Genomic DNA, 22254 nt, shown 5'->3' on the forward strand with positions numbered 1-22254 from the left:
AACTGACTTTAAAAGTTAAAAACCAACATTCCTTAAAAGCTTCACATCTATGCAGTTTTTACTATGTAAATATTCAAAAGCTTTCAATTACAACCTGGAAAAAGACCATCCACCTCATTCACCAAGGAGTACCTTCTCAATTCTGTGTTGTCAGCCCTAGCTCATCAATAAAAGTGTGTCCTGTTATTTCCCAGTGAAGTATTGCAGTATTTAAACAATCTATTAAAAGATTACCATAAATGTATTGAACACAGCATACAACTATCCCATACCCTGTGGATTAGCAATGGGTGATCAAGCCGTGAGGTTTGTTTCAGATTCCTATTTCACAACTATCACTTAATCACAAAGGTTCATCAATGAGGTCAAATAAAAATATCAGGAATTCATGAAAGAAAATAATCCCACTTAATTCAGTATGTGAATTCTCTAATCCCAAATGGAATTGGTTTTATAACAGCCCAACTGAACAACTTTTATCACCCCTTCCCTAGGGGACACTTAGAAGTGTGGGAGGGAATGTGTGGCAGGCACAATGACAGGGGACATCAGAGACCCTCACTACAGCAGCTCCTCCGAGGCCTTGCATCTCTTTCTCCCACTCACTCCAGCCACTCTGGTGTCTTGAATGTTCCTGAATCATATCAGAAAAGGTCTTATCTCTGGCCCTTAGAGTGGCCCTGGGATCAGAAAGCCCTTCGCATACTAGTCCCTGGGCTAGTTTTATCCTCCAGGTCTTCTGTTGTGAGGATCTCTATTTCTCTGCAACAGTAGCTCTTCAATCTCACTCTCTCTCTCCTCTTTTGTCCACACAAACATACACTCACTCGTGCACACAGCTTCTGCACCCCTTTATGCTGCTTCATACTCCCTCCATAGCTTTCTATGCCCCATCTGTTTTCCCTGACTAGAATATAATCTGTACAAGAGGAGAAGTGCGCTCTATCTAAGGCCTGTGTGCAATGCTGTATGATAAAGGCATTTACTGACTGAGAAAGTGGGGACAGTAACACTGTTTTATAAGGGGTGCCAATCGCACCTGGTAATAGCTTGCCAGTACTTGTGCTAAGAGATGGAACAATATGAATAATAACCATTTTTTTAAATTAAAAAAATATTGTGTGTTTATTTATTTGGTACTGGGTCTTTCTGTGTAGCTTGGACTCATAGTGATACTCCTATATCAGCCTTCCCAGCACTGGGATTACAGGCATGCTCCACCATGCCTGGTTTGGGGGCCAGAAAGGCATATGATACTGAGAATTGAACCCAGGTCCTTGTACTTGCCAGGCAGGTGCTTAGACCATTGAGCTATCTCCCCAGCCCTGAATAACTATAAGCTGTCTTACTCTGCAGTTGAAACATGGCTACAAAAGTCAACATTTTTGTAGTTCTGAGGACCCATTAAAAGGTGTAGGAACTGTATTGGATTATTTTGCTGAATTCACATACCTACAATATATAAATGGCAATGGAATACCCATCTCTAACAAAACTAAACAAGAAAAAGGGGATATAAATGAAGGACCATTTTGTATCTGTATATTCAAAATAGGATAGATATACAGCTACTTCCTCTTAATTCAGTGAGAAGATAGATTTGTACTAATAGTGTTTGGAAAGGATATCATGTCTACATCTTATACTATGAACAAGCACTACGAAGACAACAATATGTAATGTGTTAATCATTGAAACTGTCCTACTAATCAGTTTTGAAGCTGTCTCAATGCTATTTGTTTCTCAATAAAATTAATTTTAAAAAAGTCAACTTTTGCAGGACTACTGGTTTACAAAAGAGTTTTTATGTGGTTTGACTTTCACTTAGTATTTATCAGCTGTGTTCTTCAGAAGATTATCTAATCTCTCCTGGTTATGCTTTTTATCAGTCTCTGTCTTGATTTCATAGATTATACAGTAAAATTCCATATATTTTAATTATTTAAGAAGAATAGATACTATGGCCGGGGAGATAGCGCAGTAGAATAAGTGCTTGCCTGGCAAGCACAAGGGCCTGAGTTCAATCCCTGGTTCTGAAAAAAAAAAAAAAAAGAGAGAGAGAGAGAGAGAGAGAGAGAGAGGAGAGAGAGACAGAGACAGAGACAGAGACTATGTTTACCAGTTGTAGAAAATTTTAAATACAACTTTCCCTTAAATTCTGCAAGTTTCCAGATTGAATGCTTTGCTCTTTCGAGAGCAAAATACTAACAAATATATATTTTATGATTCTTACAGGAATAAAATAGGAATATTATATATCTAGCATCCATAGAAATGAAATATCAGCATTCAAATTGTTTATTATTGACTGAATATGTTGCTGTTAAACTGTTAAATAGACGGCAAAGCACACTGTCATTCTCATCCAAACCCAATTCTACCTCTTCAGCCAGAGAAAGGACTCTTCCAGCTCAGAATCTAATTTTTTTTTCTTAATACATAAACAGATACAGAAAATATTCACTTATAAATTTATGGTCAGTTTGATAGCATTAATTGTTTGTATTTCTGAAAGTACAAATGATCCTCAGTAGAATATTTATATGCGTCCCTCACAAGCTTTAAAATCATGTCCAAAATGCAGTCGAACTTCCTGCCTGTAAAATTCAGGTAAACTTGCCTGTAGATAGTAATACTTCTGAGCTGTCCTAGAAGCTGGATGTTCTTTTCTAGTTACTTCCTACATTTTCACCTGCCCAAGTAGAGGGACAGACAGTAATCCACTTATATTACTTAATTTTCTTTAAATGAAAAGGCTAGAATGTATTATTACAAGGAGTAGTAATTCGTGAGTGATGCAGAGAGTCAAAGAATAGAATACATTTATTTGTAAGTATATTTGTATCAATAGACTAAAAAAATTACTTGTGTTACTTAATTTTCTTTAAATGATGAAAAGGCTAGAATGCATTACTGCAAGGAGTTGCCAGACACAAATTTTAGATTTGTGACCCTTCTATTTTGGGTGAAATATGAGCAGTATTTCAAAATCTTTTTTTTCCCTCCTGTTGTGCTGGGGACTGACCCCAGAACATTTCTTTTTTATTTTTATTTTGAAATACATTTTCATTAAGTTGCCCAGTTTGGCCTTGACTTTGTGATGTTCCTGCCTCAGCCTCCAGAGTAGCTGGCATTATAGGTGTGCACCACCATGTCCAGCTATCCAACTCCTTAACAAACAAAACAACAACAAAAAAAGAATAAAAAAAAAACCTCCAAAAACTAAAATTACAAAATAACTAAACATACATTTCTATTAGAACAGTGTTAACAAAATATAACATTGTTCTAAAAGTTTTAGAAAGCAGGAATAAACTACTGATACCTGAAATTAGATTCCCCCTTCTTGTTTTTTTCCCCTAAGGGCATAAAAATATTATTTAAAAACCATCAGAAATTATACAGAATTTCACCCAGCAAAATGATAAGAATTCGACAATGGTTGTTATAGTACATATCGCTGTCTTCAAATTAGTTGTTCAGATTACCAGGTATTTATTGCAAGTTGGTATCCCACGGTATTAACACAATGGGGATTTCATTTTTCTCTTTTGTATTTAGATTACTGGTAAATGCTAGCATTAGCACATTTTATGAAGCTCCATGCCTCCTGACTTGTCCTTGCCATATTTGATATTTATGTTTGCTAAAACTGATTTTCTGTTCTTATTAATAAGATAGATTTAATGTGAACAATGCTTTACTGCATTAGTAATAACAATTTTACTTAAATGTGGCTTTGTGTACTCCTCTGCAAATAATCTTTGAATTCCTAAGAGTCTTTTATTTTCCCAGTAGCCCAGTTGAAGAGTTTTTAATATTAAATTGAATCATAACAATACATGCTGATTAGAGTCTAACTTAATACATGAAGCTTAATGTTAATTTTCCAACTTCAAATCAGGGATCTGATTATTCCAAGATGATTATTTATCTCAAGTGTGATTTTATTTTAAACTTGTAAAGCCCACAGCCAGACATTTTTACATCATTAAAAATCAACATTACAGAGCAAAAGAATACAGCAAAAAAGGAATCAGAGGGAACCTTCTAGAACTATAAAGATATTGTTGAGATGCGAAGGGCTATGGAAAAGTTTTGTATAAGTCTGTGGCACATGATGTCCATATTTCTTGTGGGGAGTCGGTACACAAACATAACACATCTAGAGGTGGGTGGAAGGGATGGAGCGAAAGGCAAGGCTTTCAAAAGGAATCACCTGCGTTATTCACAGATACTAGCTTCCCAAAAGGATTTCAAACATTACGTACTAATAAACAAAACATTTGTTTTTAAAAAGAAAGAGAACAAATCAAAAAATACTGAACTTAGCGATAGAAAGGTCATGATGACGTTTGAGTGACAAGGCTGCTGGAGGCCTGGGAATGGAAGCCTCGTTTCAGGGGATTGAAGAATGAATGTCTCATTGGGGAAAGGAGAGATTTGGGTAGTGTTTAAAAAGTCAAGGGAATCAACATAAAAATTTGGGGACAGGTTATCAAAAGGGGCACAAAATACACAAGTGAGTGATGTAGACAGCCAAAGAATAGAATAAATATATTTGTAAGTGTATTTGTATCAATATACTAAAAAGTTGGGCATTGTGGTGCTCATCAGTAAACTCGTTACTCTGGGAGGCCAGGAAGGAAAGTTGAGTCAAATCTGGGTAACGCAGCAATTCATAGAGGGCTGTATCTCAGAATAGAAAGTACAAAGCCAACCAACCAACAGACGAAAACATTATGGTTGTAGCTGTGGAAAGGGCTTGGGTTCGATATTCAGTATGATTAACAAAATTTTGAAAGTGTCCATCCTAATCCCATTAGAAAGAGGTAATACACTGATACCTAAAATAAAGACTACAAAAAAGTTGAGCAATAGAACTTCTTTTATACGAGATAAAAATCCAAATGGCACATTTCTTTGTTCGTGGAGGAAAGTTCCACTTCAAAAGAAATTTTATATAAAAATCTTAAGAAGAGAACTGTATAGTTAACATTCAGAACAAAAGAGTATGTACTTCAGTAGCAGAAATGAGAATAGAGTAGACATATTGAACTTGTAGAAGCAGACAAAAAACAGAAGTAGATGACAGAAATAAAATGGAAATAAATTTAGAGAAATAAAATGGAAATAAATTTGAGTAAACTCTTTGGGAAGACAGTGTTCACAGGGGTTCAAGATATAGCCTGATCGACCTCATGCTTGAAATGTACCAATGGAAGCTACAGGTTTAAAAAAAGCAAAGAAACCTGCTCAAAAGTCTGAATATTAAGTTCTGATATTTTTTATAGTATCTATGCTGCAAAAGAAAGTATTTTCGTTATTTCTCTTAGTTCCAGTTCTTTAATACTCACCAAAAAAATCTTAAAAATCTTAAAAATCTTCAAAGCTTACTAAGCTACGAAACTGAAAAATAAAATAGAAAAGTGGTTTTTGAAAGAAATATGACTAATAAAATAGATATTTTATAAATAATTTGACCAACTAAAAAAGTACTACTGTTCTCATTTTTACTTTGCTTCTTTTAAAGATCCTATCTATAATTATATATTTCAATATTTATAGGGAAGAAGTGAGAGCCATTAGCTAATATTTTGGATGATGCGATTGATCTGTACTAAATTATTATTACTAGAAAAAGATATTCTCATAGGGAATGGATAAGTGTTTTTAAGCAAAATAACAACTTGATGTTTATAGTACAGTACAAAGTTCATTTACATTGGTACAATTCTCCCTTTATGATATGAAATTTCTATATGAAGCCAAAAACTGAACCATATGTTATATTTCTACAATGTATATATTTATCAAAACCATTAGAAAATTACTACTTTCAGCATATTTTTAAAATGTAATCCTTTAATAAATTATGTTTATGCAGTCAAAACACAGCATTAAAATTTAGTATTAGTCACTTAATGGACATTAATGGTGAGTTTATAAATGAAGTGCTGGCTTACTTTGATATATTCTAAGAGCAACCAAAAATAGAGATTCTTTCCCAGCATTCTATGTATTTATAAAGTGCAAAATAAGCAATTTTAGCAATTCTCAAATGTAGTTCTTCCAGATGCAGTAATCCGAAATATACTTGTAGAAAAAGAATTTTTTTTTTTTTGCTAAGTCAGGTATGTCTAACTTATCTATCTTATGTTTAAAAACTATCTTTGCTGGAGTATTCCATGCATTATAAAAAGACATTAGAAGAGAAAAATATATAGATACTAAAACAGTTTGATGTTTTAAAAAATATTCTTGGGGGTTATAGTTTCCTTGAAGACATCTCAAGTTTTTTTTAAAAAACCCAAAACACCATAATGAATTTTATAAAATATGTCATTATTCATTCACTGAAAATCAGTGTATCGTAGAATTAATGATAGGTAGATATTGGAGATAACTTTTACAAATGGAAAGAAATTGCAAATATAGATTAAATCTTTTGAAGAGAAATTGTTGCAGGGTGATTGTCACTCAGGGATTCTAGGGTGAAAAGGCCATCCATTTTTTTCTCCTGCAGAAAGAGGTGTAGTTTTCTCAAATATTGTATAGAACATAATAATAATTCCTGTTTTGCACTCTTTCATGAATGTATAATTATGTGAAATATCTGAAACAGTAGTCAGAAATACTTTCCTACAGTAAAAGAAAAAAAATAAATGTAAAATTATAACCTTTAAAAAACTACAAATTAGGTAAGATAATTTGCAAAGAGTATGAGAGTATTTCTCATTCGATTATGGTATCCAATATGCTCAGATGTCAAAATATTTCATAATACAAAGGTTAACTGAGACATTTGAACATGATAAAGTTATTATTATTAAAATAAAGTGTTTAAAAGCTCAATTAAAGCTTTACAGGAGAGAGTATTTATAAGGAAACTTATAAAAGATTAAGTTTTCAAAATGTAAAATAATAAAAAGCAAGTTTTCAAGTAATAATGCACTGCTTTCTAGGGAAACTGCTTCCAATGCTAAAAGATGACAATGAAGAAAATAAGAACAAATACTTTACACTAAAGAAGAAACTGTGCTCTGAAATGTCAGATTAAACAACATTAACAACCATATTTGTATTAACATTTAAGGCTATAATTATACACTAATAAAAATTTAACCTTATATAAAAATTTAGAAGCAGTTTTGTTTGATCAGTATGAAATGAAGTTGCAACAAGATTTATGCTTCACGTGGAATTTTTATTTTCATCTTCTCTTTAAGAGTTATTATATTATTACATTAAAGCATATAAAATTTGTAGTCAGCACAGCGAGCTTCAAATCACTTTAGTTAATTGGCAAGTATGGTGGAGCATGAAGCATCATTCTTTGCTGGTAGTTTCATTTTAAACAAATCATGCTCACATATAAAAATAGCAAACTGCATTAAATTTGATATAAGACATTTTACAGCTTCTCACATAGGAAAAGCTATTAGCCTCTTTCATGGACTATAGCAGGGAAAGCAGCTTTGAGAAAACTCTTTGGGAAGGCAGTATTCACAGGGGTGCAAGATACAGCCTGATCGACCTCATGCTTGAAATGTACTAATGGAAGCTACAGGTTTAAAAAAAATAAAGAAACCTGCTCAAAAGTCTGAATATTAAGTTCTGATATTTTTTATAGTGTCTCTGCTGAAAAAGAAAGCATTTTCGTTATTTCTCTTAGTTCCAGTTCTTTAATACTCACCAAAAATCTTAATCCTAAAACTTCAGACATACGCATATTAATTTATTCTTACTTTCTAAAATGAAGATGATGGCAGTGACTAAAGCCTTATAAATATTATTACTAAGCTTTTAATTTGTATTCAATAATTGTTCATTTACTTTACATACTATCAATTTTAACTTCTGATTTAAGGTACAAAGATGCTTTCTGTCTAATTTGTCATGAAATTGCCTTTAAAAGATTAACACAGCTATAAATACAGAAGACATGTTTTTAACAGATACAGTTCTGGGTCTTGACATATTGATGGACAGATCAACTTCAGCATTTCAGTCAGAAAGCATGGTAGAAGTTTTAAAAAGTCAATCCTTCCCTTCCTCTATCTAATAAATTTCTAAGAGAAGAAAAGAGTCTGACAAATGGGTAAATTTTGTCAAATCAGATATGAACATTTTCCATTCTATGTTAAAATATAAAAATATACCAGAAGAGTTGTGTACAAATTGAAGAATATTTTTTCTTTTCCTTTTTAAAGATGTAGCTAATTATGCCACAAAGGGCAAAACATTTTTGAAAAAAAAATTATCAAAATTATGGTTTCTGCAGTCTTTAAGAAAGTATCTTATAATATAAATTATTTTATTTTCAAACAATGTAATACCTCACATCATTATTCAAAGAACTTATAAAAATGTCATTATCACTTCTCAAAATAATGAAAAGAAAAGCCCAAAAACATCAAGATTCACTGCTCAAAATTAAATATATAGTGTTTTTGTCTTACTTCTTGGAGAGAAAAGTTTTTTGAGAAGTTGAATATCATTGGCAAAAATATTTTACTGTTCTTTCTTCATAAAAGTTATCTAGCCTGAGATAATGCTAATCACCAATAATTTATTAGTATGGCCAACTGTTTCTTTATCATTTTCCATTTTTTTAGTCATCTAGTCATTCCAGCAACTAAATACAAATCTAGAACTTACATATGTCCTGTTTAGTGTCTCAAAGCAATTATATAATATTCAAGGACCCAAAACAAAAATAACTCTTTTTCTGGAATTTCAATAGTTAAACTTTGACGGAAAGAAAATATGCTGAACTTGAGGGAAAGGAGAAAAATTATTTTGAAACCCAAGAAAGTAGCTACACGATACTACTTGTGCACCGAACATATTACTGATTTTATGAAATTAAATTAAAAAATTAGTAGCCACAAAACCTTAATTTTAAAAATCTCCATTACACATTAACTATTTCATTCATATTTTTCAGAACAAAGTAAGTGTGACAATTAGCAGTGACTCGAGTTTCTTAGACACCATTACACAGCCCTGTTGCTTTTATTTTTCTTATTTAATTTCAACCATTGCTTAAAATATACCTATCAGACAGCGAACATTTAATAAGCATTTTAAAGTGACTGTATGTAATCAAAGAAATTGTTTTGAAAATAAATTTGATTGTACTTGTTGATTTAACCTATAGAATTAGATCGTTCTAATTTGTGAGAAACATATGTAAATGTCTATACAAATTCCTCCCGACACATGCCTTCCACATCAACCTAAACACCACACTTGGTGGCATAATCAGTGGCACACAACACACCATGTTTAATACACGCACCAAATTCTCTATCTTACTTCTACCAAGTTTGAATGGTGCTGAAGTTGCCAGAGGTGTCGCATCATCTACAGCAAACCTTCAGTTCTAAATAAGGGCGAAGCTGGCTGTTAATAACTTAGCTTGAAATGTTAACAACCTTCGGCTGTTAACATAACAACTAGCCATTCATGGGGTAACGACCAATTTAAGAGGAAACTGTATTCTGAGAAATGAATGTATGAGCAATCAGGACCAGGGTTTATATTTGAAAAAAGTATAAAATATTTGTACTAAGTTAGCTGGCATTAAAAGTTGGAGCCTAGCAGAAATGAACTAAAAACCACACCCCAAAGGTGACACCCATTCTGTTAGATAAGGATTTCTAAGGGAAATAGGGATTTCGAACAGAGATAAGGATTTCTGATATGAAAAGTAGCCTGATTAATTCCCTTCAGCAACATACTTGAGACCATCAAATACCAATTTCATTTCATATTTTTACTATCCTCAGGAAGACTAAAAGAAACTTTAGATTACTATATTCTGCTCATGGCTTTATTAATAACCATAAACCTGGGTCTTCCAGGCAACAGTCCTTTAGTAGCAAATTTATATTTTTGATTTTAAAACTCGATATATTTCAAGCAATTCCTTCTAAAATTTACTTAGTATTTTTTTGTTGTTGTTGTTGTTTATTAAACTATCTTAACCTTACTCCGATTGCATCAATGCTTTGTTTAGGATTGCAACGAGTTAACACACTTAAATTGTTAGCAAATGTACAAGTCAAAAGGGGTCAAGAAGCTGTGACTACTGCCTAGCATGCATAAAGCTAGGCCAGACAGAGGTGTTAAGGTATGAAACACAAATACAAATGCTTTATGTGGAAATGAGGCTTCAATTCACCAGCAGCAGAGGAAAAGTTTTTATTTCAAAGAGAAAAGTTCAAAGACTTAGAGTTCTGAAAGAATCCACCTTCAGAGTTAACTCTGATTGATTAGTAGTGCCGCCTTCACGAGGGCGCCCTGGCTGGTAAGGGTCTCTTCTCATTGTTGGCACCCTGTGTGCATTTTTCTCACTTAGAAGACAGAGAAGTAGTAACAAGTGGCCATAATTATTCAGGAGGCTGTCACACCAGGCAGCTCTAAGAGGGGAAAAGTAGGAGCTGATAAACTACTGGATTCACCCTCTTGTAACTACCATTAATCAAAAGATGTATTTTATATATAAAGATCAAATCTGACTTTAAATAACTGAATTATAGACTTAGACGGCTCCCTAGAAAACACCTCCCAGAATGACTAAGATGGTTAAGGAATAACAGCTGATTGATAAATTTTGTGTCATAAGGGGAAAAATTCAAAATAAATAGCTTAATGGCAGACAAGAAAAATGATTAATTGTATCAAATATGAAACCGCAAATGATGCCATATATCATTTCTCTAATTTGATAGATCCTACTTTATTAATATAAGTCATTTGCATCCGAATCAAGTCACAAAGTTCTCAGAGAAGCAAAATAATTGCCCTTTAGTAGAAGCTCTATGTTGAAAATGCTGGGAAACAAGTTTGGGTGACTTTGTGGCTTTATTGCCATTGGCCTGCACTATCTTGAGACCGTCCAGAGGTTTGCAGTGTGCAGTGGAGGTATCATTGCTCTATAAAGGTAGAGCTCTTCATTCTGCTATCATCCACTGAGACATGTGCGGCTGCTCCACGTTACACCAGGTCTTCGCAATGACTGTTTCTCATATCACAGGGAAAGACCTACTAATACTTGGGGAAAGTTTTCAAAACCACACAGTAAATAAATTATTTTAATAACTACCAGTTTGGAATTTGAAACTGACCTCCTCTAACAGACCTCAATCAGAAAGGATAGCTGAGTAACTTGAGGAGGATGTAAGGCCCAACCTAAGTAGAGCTTTGCAAAAACATTTAAAAGGTTTAACTGTTTCTTTGTGACGCACTCTACCTTACTTCTAATACTCTAATGAAAAAGGAACAGAAACTTAGATACTGACTCACACCACACACTGGCAGTTTCGATCTAAGTAGTAAAAGAAGTGACTGTTGAGTATGAGTTTGCATGCAAGTTAAATCCAAACAATCGAGGCAATAATTTTGCTGAGTATTGCTGAAGGAGCAATTCAGGTAAGACACACGAGGGCAACATGTTGAAGGCAGACAGGACAACTTCTTTCGGGGACATAAGCTGGCAGTAAGAAAATAAACAGGCAAGAAGAAATGCACTTACAAGTGGATTTTAAAAGGTATCCAGTCATCACTGGTGTGCAAGGAGAATGCCTACCTGAGATAGTCTCTGCGACAAAGGATAAGATTAGCTTTAGTGTACAGGGTGGAGCCCACCTCTCCCAAACGACAGTCACAGCAGGCACACTTCAGGCAGTCTTCATGCCAATATTTGTCCAGTGCCTTTAGAAGATAGCGGTCCTTGATCTTTCGGTTGCAGCCAGCACAACCTTTCGGCTTGGTGTCTGGCTGGACTGAGAGCATTTGTATACCTGAAGGAGGACAAAAACAGAATAAGAGAGCTGAGACCAGGAGACAGAATGAAAAGATGTCAAAAGACCTAACACAAGTTAAATATTTAATAGTGCCTTTTCCTAGAATCACTGGATTTTCTTTCAGAGAGATAGATGTAATGAAATGAAATCAAAGTAAATTTTGAAAGCAAAATATCTCAAACTACCAAATCCCTACTAAATCATTGGTACAGTCATACATATGAAGTGGCAATAATAAGGACTTCATGTTGTATATGGCACAATGACACTCTACATGTAAAGTTAAATAGCATGCAAACATTTTGTAGTGTCCCTGCTCTTTACATGCAGCAATTCCTTTAGGAAGAAAAGTGAATACATTGCTAACAATCTGAAGAGAAAGCTATTTAACAAAGTAATCATACAGAGACTAAAGGAGTCAAAGTTTTGCTTAACTGTTTAAAGTTTTTACTTCATATGTGCTGGATGGAAGAGGAAAAGTACATTCTATGTGGGATTACATGAACTTCAGTTAGCAGTGCAGATGTCTATAATTACGTACACACCAGAGCCACCCAAAAGCTTAGGAATTGTATCTTGCCTGTTTGCATTCAAAGATTTCTTTATGTGTCCTAGATAGTTCAAAGTATTACTTATTTAAATAACAAAAATATATTCATACTCACAATCATTTAGTGCCTTTATTAAGGACCCAATACTTAACTATATGACTGTAAGCTTTTATAGGAAACTAAAGTACAGGATTATATAATTTATTGCTATAAGCATGCACTTAATATTTTACAGGGGAAAGGTAAAATAATAGAAGGCTGGTGCAATATAAATAAAATTATATAATTATACAAGAATATGTGCAGAAGGCAAAGAATACTGTATTAGATATAGGGAAAATAATAATTTCAAGAACTGTGTCTCTTTCATAAATATGGAGTCTAGCTGGTTCTATGTTTTCTAACTTCAGTGAAATTATTTCAATGGATATTTGTGTTTAAGTTTCTTATTTTCTAAGCATCAAACACTCAGCTTTAAAAAAAGCTGCCCCAAATATTCAGAGTTTCATCTTTATCAAATAAGTCATTTTAAGTGCTATAAAATATTGCAGACATCATCAATTTCAAATACCCTCATTTTCCAAATTATACTGCAGAGCCCCAGAGATGTTAAGGCACTGCTGCAAAGCTGAAGGATATTTAAGTGTGGATTTGGAGCCAAGTGGCCCTCTTGCAATCCAGAGATCCCCCTGGTCTTCGTTGCTGCCTCTCCTATGCATAAAGTTTTAAACTTGGATGTAAAAGAATATAAACCACCAAATATGCCTGCAAGTAAAAGTGTCTCAAGGAAAGAAACACCAAGCTATCTTTGTCTATACATCTCTGTTCTCCACAACAGCTAACTCCTTGTTGCCTCTGATATTTTGCAGTGAAGTCCTTACCCCCATTACCTTCAAAGTCTTCTTTTCAAAAATAAAACTAATAACAGGTACCAGGCATCCCCGTAGCTGAAAACTTTTAAAGCTACAAATAATATATGAGTTGCACATTCTAATATTATGTTGTTGAACTTTCATTAGAAAATAACTTGTCTGGCAGAGGTCTGGGGAAGAGAATGCAGGCAAGGAAGCAGGGGGCTGTGCTTTCTGCACGGTATGTGTAGCTGGGGTCGTCAGGGCTGCAGAGAAGCAGTTGGATTTATACAGAAGAGCAGGTGGTATCCCTAAAGCCTGCTTTCTCTTCCTTTTCTTTGAAGGAGCTAAGGGCCTAGTGTAGATTAATCATAACCCTTGATAGCTCTGCTAAATCTCATTCTCTAGAACTTCTAACAAATGAAGTTCCTTTGATCAGGACTAGTTATCCTTTTCTAGCAGGGTTCCACAAGGAATGAATCCCTTAAATTATACTGCGCAATAGATCCAAGTGACTCTTAGCCATGTACCTAGGGAAGAGGAAGCAGGTTTGATTTGCCAAGTGGCATTCTGGATTTCCTTAATAACAACACCTAGAGATATATTAAGAGTAGCCAGTCTCATTACCTAATTTATAAGATTATTTTTTAAATCATAGAAACTTATTAAGAAAATCCTCTTACTATCAGCTAAGGTACAGAGAAGCAAATAGCTAAGCTATTCCCTATAGTTGTGTTACAATTACCAAGTGCAAAAGGTTAGCTATCTTTTCAAAATGCTTTGCAACTAAAACAGGTGATACTAACAGTTGGCACAAGTAACACTGGCCTGCTTGTGGTCACAAGATGCTTTTGTTGTGTTGACATTTTAATTTAGCACTCAGAGGCCAATTAATATTTGAAACTCTTGCATTCTATTTGGCCTTGGGCATATGAAAGGAGTTTAATATTTTACTCTCCACCCTCTGTCTTATTTTAGAGAATATCAGCTCATGTCTCTTGGACATGGAACCTTTGCAATGCTGTACAAGTCAACAGTTGCAGAAAAAGAATTATTGTGTAGTCCCCATGCTGCCTTGTACCTGAAAGTCTGAAAGCAGGCAGTGGGCTCCCGTGATCCTGCGGAAGAGCATGTCTGGGGCGAGTTAGGTCTGCGCGGCTGAGAAACATTTCACAAGTTGCTATGGCACACCAGGACTCATAACTAGTTTTAGATTGGCATGTAAATTGTTCAGAGGGAAATTCTTATTGCCTCTGAGACCCTGCCATTCTGAGTTATTTGACAGTTTAAGGGAAATCATAATTAAAAAAAGAGACATAAATAATAGCCTGTGCAGTGTGGTGTGCAGAAATAAGTGGAACCATTTCATTTAAACTCTGGTGAGCTTTTAATTGCCTGGATTGCATTGTGAGGCGGCCTAACGGTTGATTGCTTCCATTATATTCCCTTGTTCTGTGCTGTTCATCCGCACAGTCGAAGCTTCAGTAGTTAACACAACAAAGTAACCACAACTCCACAACACAGAGGGTTTTAGAAATAATAATAATAATAATAATAATAATAATCATAGATCTACAGTGCCTTGCCACAGTCTTTTATATTTTTTGGACAAACTACATAGAGTGAATGGAAAACATTTTGTCCCTGTGGAAAGATCCACAGAGGACAATTTGGGAGAAGGCACAGAAAGAGGGCTACATAAAGGAGACTCTGGGAGAGACGGGTGCCTCCAAAACATACTAAAACGGGAATGCAGGTCTGCAGCTGGGAGCAGTGGCACAGATTAAAAGAATTTGGCCAACACAGCTATTCGATTGCCAAGAGGTACCAAACAAAAGATTTTCTCTCCTACTGCCCATCTTCCTCCTACTGCCCCAACCCCCCTGCAGCCGGATTGGAAAACTGGATTGGGCCTAAAAGCTTGTTTCTCTCTGTGCACTGGCCCAAAGCGTCCCTACAGGCTGCAGCCCCCTAAGGGACAACAATGCAAATAGATGTCCCCAGATCTCTGGCACAGAAGCTGCTTAACTCTGTTCTGCCCCTTCAACTCCCAGCCCCCCACCCCATCCTGTAGCCACCCCCCCCCTTTGAGCAATGGAGCTGGGAACCAATTTGATTCCCTTTTTCTCCAATGCAGCTGCAAGGCTCAGAGATACTGACATTTTTCCACTCTTATCAGTTTAATTACAGTTACCATGGCAGCAAAGTGCTAGTGCTTGGCAAAGGCCAACAAGAGATTTGCAAGACTGAGTTCAATTTTGATGCAGCTCACATGCAAAATAAAAAAAAAAAAATAAGAAACATACATACACTCTAACAAAGAACCCCTTGCGGAGTTTATGCTCCAGCCTTTTGTGGTTGTGTCTTTCCAGCCACACAGGGGTGGATCGCAAAGAATGTAGCAGCATTTGTTGCACCTAGCAAGATTAATTGGTTGAAGCAGCAGTCTTTCAAAGCAGTTACAACAATAATATTTTGGATCTTTTAGAAAGGCACAGAAAGCAGCCGAAGAGCAGGAAGGCTTTCGAGCAGCCAGCAGTGCAGAGCGCCGGCAAAGCGCATCTATGATAGATCATAACCTTACCAAAACTTTTCTCCCTTTTCTGCATGAGTTGACTTAGGCGTGCCTGAGTTGCTGCGGCTTCGCATTGAGCACCAAGCCCAAAGGTAGAAGTAGAACGGAGTCTCCTCGATTCGGCTCAAGCGTGGACTTGATACGCAGCCTACACCACCGAGGACCGACTACAGTGAAGCCACTTTGGGAGAGGGTCGGGGTGGAGGCAGGGGGTGGGGGAAGGGATGAGGGCGGTCGGACAAGACAGAGCGCACAAACGGAGCCCCTCGCAGCGTGGCAGTGTGCAAAATGATGGCGAATGACAAAGCCACATGCTTCCCTAACTCTGCCCGCAATCCTAAAATCCCAGCGGCCCTTTTTAGCTTCCTGGTAACAAATGGATTTGATTAAACTGTCACATGCAGCGTTAGCATAGCATATCATGTTCAATATGAAAAAGATCATAAATCTGACTCGTATTTCATAACAGCAGTCTGAGTAGCCCCTGTACCAATGCGCTGCCTCAGTTTGAATCTCAACCTATTAGCACATGGGCGGGCGCCTCCTTCCACGGAACTGCTCTGCTCCGGCCCTTTCACACCGCCCCCCTCCAGCATAGTCACTTTTCCACCACAACAGAACCACATTGTGTCCTTGTGGCCGAAGAGGGAAGAGGCAGAAGTGTCCCCAACAATCGGAAGCTGGTAATCTCAACTCTTGGGTGGGGGCAGAGATTGGAGCGAGTATGCATGGGGGGTCCAGAGGAACACCTAAAACCGACCTCACGTCCCACGTTTCCCACTTGCAAACTCTCCCTGCCCCTCTATCCCGGGGAGTCAGGGGTGCAGAAATGCTGCCGTTCCCGGTGAACTTTGACTATTAGCCACCGAGTCCTACTTGAGAGGTTCCGCGCTGCAACCGCTCTCGCTGCTTCCACTAACATCTTCCGCCTGCGTCTCTTTCATGTCTCATCATAAAAATAATGAAGCCTCACATGATTTAAACAAAACCGTCTCAGTAGAGATGCAGCCCGAGTGAAAGTTGCAGCGCCGAGCTGGGTTGCAGCTCCAGTTTATGCCTCATTAGGAGAGAGGCTCGGAAGGGGGAAAAAAAATTACCCGCATCCGCACACGCACGCGCGCGCCCACACACACACACACACACACACACACACACACACACACCACAAATAAGCCGCCGCGTGTGTACACAGTTGCTACACTTACCTTCTCAATTAAGCAATACAGGGGGAGGCCGTTCAGTGAGCGCAGTGGCTGCTTTGTAGCGCTTCTCCTTGGGAAAGGTCAAAAAGAAGCATTGTTTGAAAAAAAGAAGGAAAGGGAAGCGAATCTCTATTTTTTTAAGTTTAAAATAATGAGGTCCTTCAGGATCCGCCAAGTAATGGTGTTGACCGCATCCGAGCCACAGGTGTCCTCCTTTTGGGGAACTGCAGTCCGAAGCCGTCTCCCTCCGTCCAGGCTCCAGACAACTAAACCCCAGCAGCGCGCTTGGAGCCAAGCTGGAGGAAGCCCCAGCTCTCAGCTGCAAATCGCAATCCCTTCCCAGCCAGACATAATACAGCCAAAGAAAAGGTCACTCAGTTATTACTGAGCCGGCGGAGCCCAGGCAGCGCTTGTCAAGACCGCAGAGAAGCAGCTCCCTTCCGATTTAAGACTATTTACCTCTCGCCCCCACCCTGCTCTCTCTCTCTCTCTCTCTCTCTCTCTCTCTCTCTCTCTCTCTCTCTCCACACACACACACACTCTGTCGCTCCCTCGCTCGCTTTTGCGTTCCTGTTTTGCAGCTCAGTTAGTACAGCCGCCCTCGGAAGGAAAGTGCAAAGCAGCCAGGAGACAGATCGGGCTTTGTTGCTAATTTCCCAGGGTGAAAATTTACAAGCCTGTGAGTGCAGTCAGCACGACCGCGTACATATGCTCCTCGCAGGCGCTGGGGAGGACCCCTGGGCACAAAATGCGACCTCTGCACGGAGTCGACTTGGGAAGGACCCTACCTCTTGGACCCGTCCAAATGAACTCCTGCGAAAGAGCTCCAAGAAGAAAAGGGTAGGGTTCTTAAAATAATTGGGGCATTTTGGAATAGATGGCCACAGTTAAAGCAAAATTGCTCTCTAAAGCCATTTCTGAAGCGACCAATTAAAGAAATTAAAATAAAAGCAAGGGACTCAAACTACTATAGGATTCAGTGGCCAAAGCACACACACCTCCTTTTTAAGAAACCTAGGGGGCGGGGAGGGGCCCTACAGTCGCCCAGTGTCTGTCTTCCCTTCAGGAGCTCTGAAGTCTGTTCTTAAGTTTGTCACACGAGCAGGTCCAGCGAGGACTCGCAAGTCCCTTCCGCCTTTCTAATGGCCCAGAACCAGCCTGTGAACTTGTTCCCCATAAACCAATGCTGACCCCCTACCTCCACTCCGAAACGTACTTCCTGTGATTACTTGGATTCTTCACTATTTAAAACTTACATGCTTAAGCGAAAAACACTCAAGAGCTCTGAAAACTGTATTTTCAAGGCTATTTGGGATAAAGAGCCCTACTTTCTCCGACCATTGCCATCCTATCATCATGTAAGGCCTTCTCTGATAGTTTTCTTTCTTGAAAGAGGTCCCATTTTTCTTATCCTCCTCTCTTCTTCACTTTGCATCTGTAAAGGCCATTGGTAGCTGTAACATATCTTACTGGTTTTGTAAGTTTTCAAACTTCAGTCATCCTCCCTTTGCCCAGCTCTTAAAAGTCTCCCTCACCAGGCTTTACAAAGCCTTGTCAAAGGTCAAGCTTAAAAATAGTGCAAATCTGAATGACACTGGCTGTCATGTTTTAAAAGGCAAGAGAGACTCAGTTGCTGAACTATAAAAACTTTTTCTTCCCTACATCATCAGTTCTAATCTAATTCTTTTTAAAGAAAAAAAATAAGCAAAGCAGTCCTAGTGAATATTTAACTTTAATTTTGCTCATCTGCATAAAGAATACCAGTCTAGCATCAATAACTTATTTTTTGCCCCCTCCCTTTTCAAGGCCCCTACTAAAATCCTATGTGGTTTGCTTTCCTCTCCCTTTAAAAGGCAAGAAAACTTAGAACTAACCTGAAAAATAACGAAATTCACAGACGACAGGTTAGTAAGAACCCCTTCAGTTGGTTTGCTCTGTACATAAGCAGATTTCTTAAGTTTGGCTTTTCTGGCCCGACTACACAGGCGCACATGCGCCTCACCCATCCACACAGCTCAGGCTAAACTACCCCACCTCTCTGCTGGAGCCACTCTGAAAGCACCCCAGTGTGTGTGTGTGTGTGTGTGTGTGTGTGTGTGTGTGTGTGTCTTCTGTGCTCTCTCTCAGCCAATGTACTGAGAAGAAGAGGGAGGGAGGGAGAAGTATGTGTGGGGAAAGGGAGAAATAAAATCAAAACAAATGGTACAGCTAATGAGGACAATTAAATTAATTATGTTCAAGGAGATGAGATTTTTTTTTTCCTCCAACTGTATGATCTGTTACCCCTCGCTGGCAACCGCTGCTCTGTAATTCATGGCAACTGATTAGTGCATCTATGCAAATCTTTGTTTAAATCATTCAACTAATTAAATGATGGGATTATTCCTCTGCCTACGGTGACATCATTCGCAGTAATTAGTACTCTATTTGGACTGTGGCAGTGAGATTCCCGATATCAACACCAACCTGCAAAGACATTAACCACTTTGTCACCTTTTTTTTTTTTTTTCTTTTTTTGTGAAGGGACAAACATCCAGAGCTCTAATTGCATCCCACCCCCTTTTCCCCTCAATCTTCCTTTTCCTCTCAGTTTTACTTCCTCCACATACATTTGTACTGGCAAACTGGGGATCAAGGGAAGGAAAGAGGGAGAGCGAGAAGGAGAGAGGAAGAGGTGGGGAGGGGAGAGAAAGAGAGAGAGAGAGAGAGAGAGAGAGAGAGAGAGAGAGAGAGAGAGAGGAACTTAGTGAATAATATGCCAAACCACATGTGTAAAGGAATAAAATGGAATAGTTAACATTCAGCTCCATGCCATTCATTTTCCCCTAAAATGTAATGATAATTAGATGGGTCATAAAATGCTCTTCTTTTCATTATGACTGATGAAATGCATTAAAGCTGACAGGGTATTACCTGACAGTAATTAGGTTTTGTCATGAATTAAATTATTGGGAAGCAGGCTATCTCCCCAATCACGCAATTTACAGCAATTTTTTTTTAATCTGTGCTACAGAAGAGAGAGAGAGAGAGAGAGAGAGAGAGAGAGAGAGAGATAGAAAATAGCAGTTTTTCTCTTCATAATCATATGAATTATTCACAGAAAAATATCATCAGAAAAACCCCGTGCAGATGAAGGGGCTTTGCCACTTAATGTACCGCACAGATGTGATCATCCGCGGCTGCCGACAATGAAATATACAAGTGCACACAAAGTGAGCTGGTGAACAAGAGGTGGAATTTAATCATCTTCTGCTGACACTTTGTGAAAAACACCATTAACCCTCAGCGAACCCCCTGTTTTCCTGGCTCCCCACCACCCCAAAGTCTTACCCCTCCTGGCAGAGAAAAAGTGAAAGAAGAATTTGTGGTTTTGTTTACTCAGCCAAGCTAAAGGTTGGATCCAGCCAGGCAAGCAGTTTCTTCATTTCCTGAGAGTAAACTACCCAGTTTAATTACAGATCCTCCGGAAATCTTTGCAAAAGGATTGCCATAAAGAGATCTTTCGCCAGATCTTCTTAGTCTGTCTTTTGCCTGTACTCTGTCTCTTCAACTTATCATACATTTGATGAGAGAATTTACTTCATCCACCCCCCCACACTTATTCAAGAAAAAGGAAAGGCAGAATGTCTTTTACAAGGGTCTCAGATTGTCATACCTTTATGAGGGGGAGGAGGGAGGAGGATGATAGAATGGGGTGGAGGGGATTGTTGAGGGGTGATCCGATGTATACTACTTACCTCTGCTTAAAGGAGATCTCCCACAAGAAAACAGTATGTATATATATGTATCTTTCTAAATATGTCTTCAAGTTTTCAGCTGTCTTTTTCTTTAAAACACACCTCACAGAATACTTTTGTGTGCGGGTGTTCAGTAATGAATTCTGTGGCGTCCCAAAGATGTCTCTGCAAGTTGCCGTCTTTATTTTTAGGGCTGCAGACAGGTGCTGGGGGGAAGGCCAAGGTAGTACACCCTACAGTCCAGGTGCAGTCAAAGGTCCTGGTCAAGGGAAGGACAATAATGCCCCACCACACACACGCCCACCATCACTCTTCGAAATTCAGCAACACGAATGAAAGAACCCTCTGCCTGCTTCTGCCTTCCGGGTTGGCTATGTGTTCCTCTCTTTCTCACTTTCTTCCCGAACTGCATACAAAACCTGAGTGGGCCAGAGCTGCTCCTCCAGTATTTAAACACCTCGCCAGGTCCCTAGTTAGCAGCTCCCTTCAGCTCATCCAAGAAGCTGACAAGTACTGTTAGAGGAGGCTGTACATGTTGCTCTAATGGACCTCATTAAGTTCTACTTACAGATGTTCTCTTAACATAATTGATCTGCGGTGAGTTGAGAGGACTGCAACTTATTCCCTAGCCCCCAATTATGGTTGGGTAATTAGATCCCCAACCTCCAATTTTTCACATTCACCCTTCTAACATTCCAAAATATCAAAGTATCTCTCTCTCACCAAAGCTCCCCCTTACCGGACTCCACTCCACTCACTGTATTGACAGTTAGATCTGCTCTAACCTTTGTAGTGACGCCAGTTTTAATGGTGCATTCAGTCCATTGACAGAGCTGTTTCTTCCCCCAGCCTCTCCTCTTCTCTCTCCTCTCCACGCTACCGTCCCCCCACCCCCTTAACCCTCAGAAACAAAAGGGTAAAGAAAAAAAAATCCTCTAACTTGTATAGTTTGTACTTTTGATAAAAGGTTTCAGTGATGAGCTTTGGCAGTGACGCTTCTTTTCTAATGTCTTTTTATCTGTATTAATTCCTCAGATGAAAACTTTAAGGAACAATGAAGGAGAGGGGTAGTGCTCTGAAACGGTGAGAAGAAAAAAATTACACAGCACACCTGGGACAGATGAAGCCAAACTAGTGCTTTTATAATGCCAATCAGCAGGGCTGTTATCGTCCCTCTAATTAGGAAAGCAGCCTAAAACAGAGAGCACTTGGGGAAATGGTAATGTTATGGTTTTGCACTTAAAAGGAGAGACATTTCCTGCACTGTAAGAATCTAGGATTGGGGCTGACAAGTCCTTTAATTAATGGGCAGGATTCCCTGTGTGTGCAAGTGTGTGTGTGCATGTTTTAATTCATAAAAGTGGACAAAGGGTGCGGGGGGGGGGTGTAGGAGGCTGACAGGGGAGGGGGAGTGAATGATTAGTTTGAAGATGAACAGAGTTCATAGCTACATTCATCCCTTCGCTTTTGCTTTTTCAAACCCCAGAGGACTAAGGTGCCGAACTGGAGTGAGCTGTTTTTATAG

General features: G+C 38.2%; 1 protein-coding gene across 2 annotated transcripts in view; it reads right to left on the reverse strand.

Annotated features, from left to right (window-relative positions):
- Lmo3 (LIM domain only 3) overlaps positions 1-17413 on the reverse strand; it is a 59228-nt gene extending 41815 nt beyond the window's left edge. The window contains exons 1-2 of one of the 2 annotated variants that reach the window (XM_004626101.2): positions 15800-15991; positions 11597-11810 (exon numbers count right to left, since the gene is read on the reverse strand). In XM_004626101.2, the coding sequence (XP_004626158.1) occupies positions 11597-11810; positions 15800-15824 (239 nt within the window). In that variant the 5' untranslated portion in view covers positions 15825-15991. Of the gene's footprint in view, positions 1-11596; positions 11811-15799; positions 15992-16995 lie in introns of those variants that run through there. The other variant, XM_004626102.1, reaches the window with a different exon arrangement.
- Between the last annotated feature and the right edge of the window lie 4841 nt (positions 17414-22254).

The sequence above is a fragment of the Octodon degus genome, unplaced genomic scaffold (assembly GCF_000260255.1).
Source record: "Octodon degus isolate 3935 unplaced genomic scaffold, OctDeg1.0 scaffold00012, whole genome shotgun sequence".
NCBI lineage: Eukaryota > Metazoa > Chordata > Mammalia > Rodentia > Octodontidae > Octodon > Octodon degus.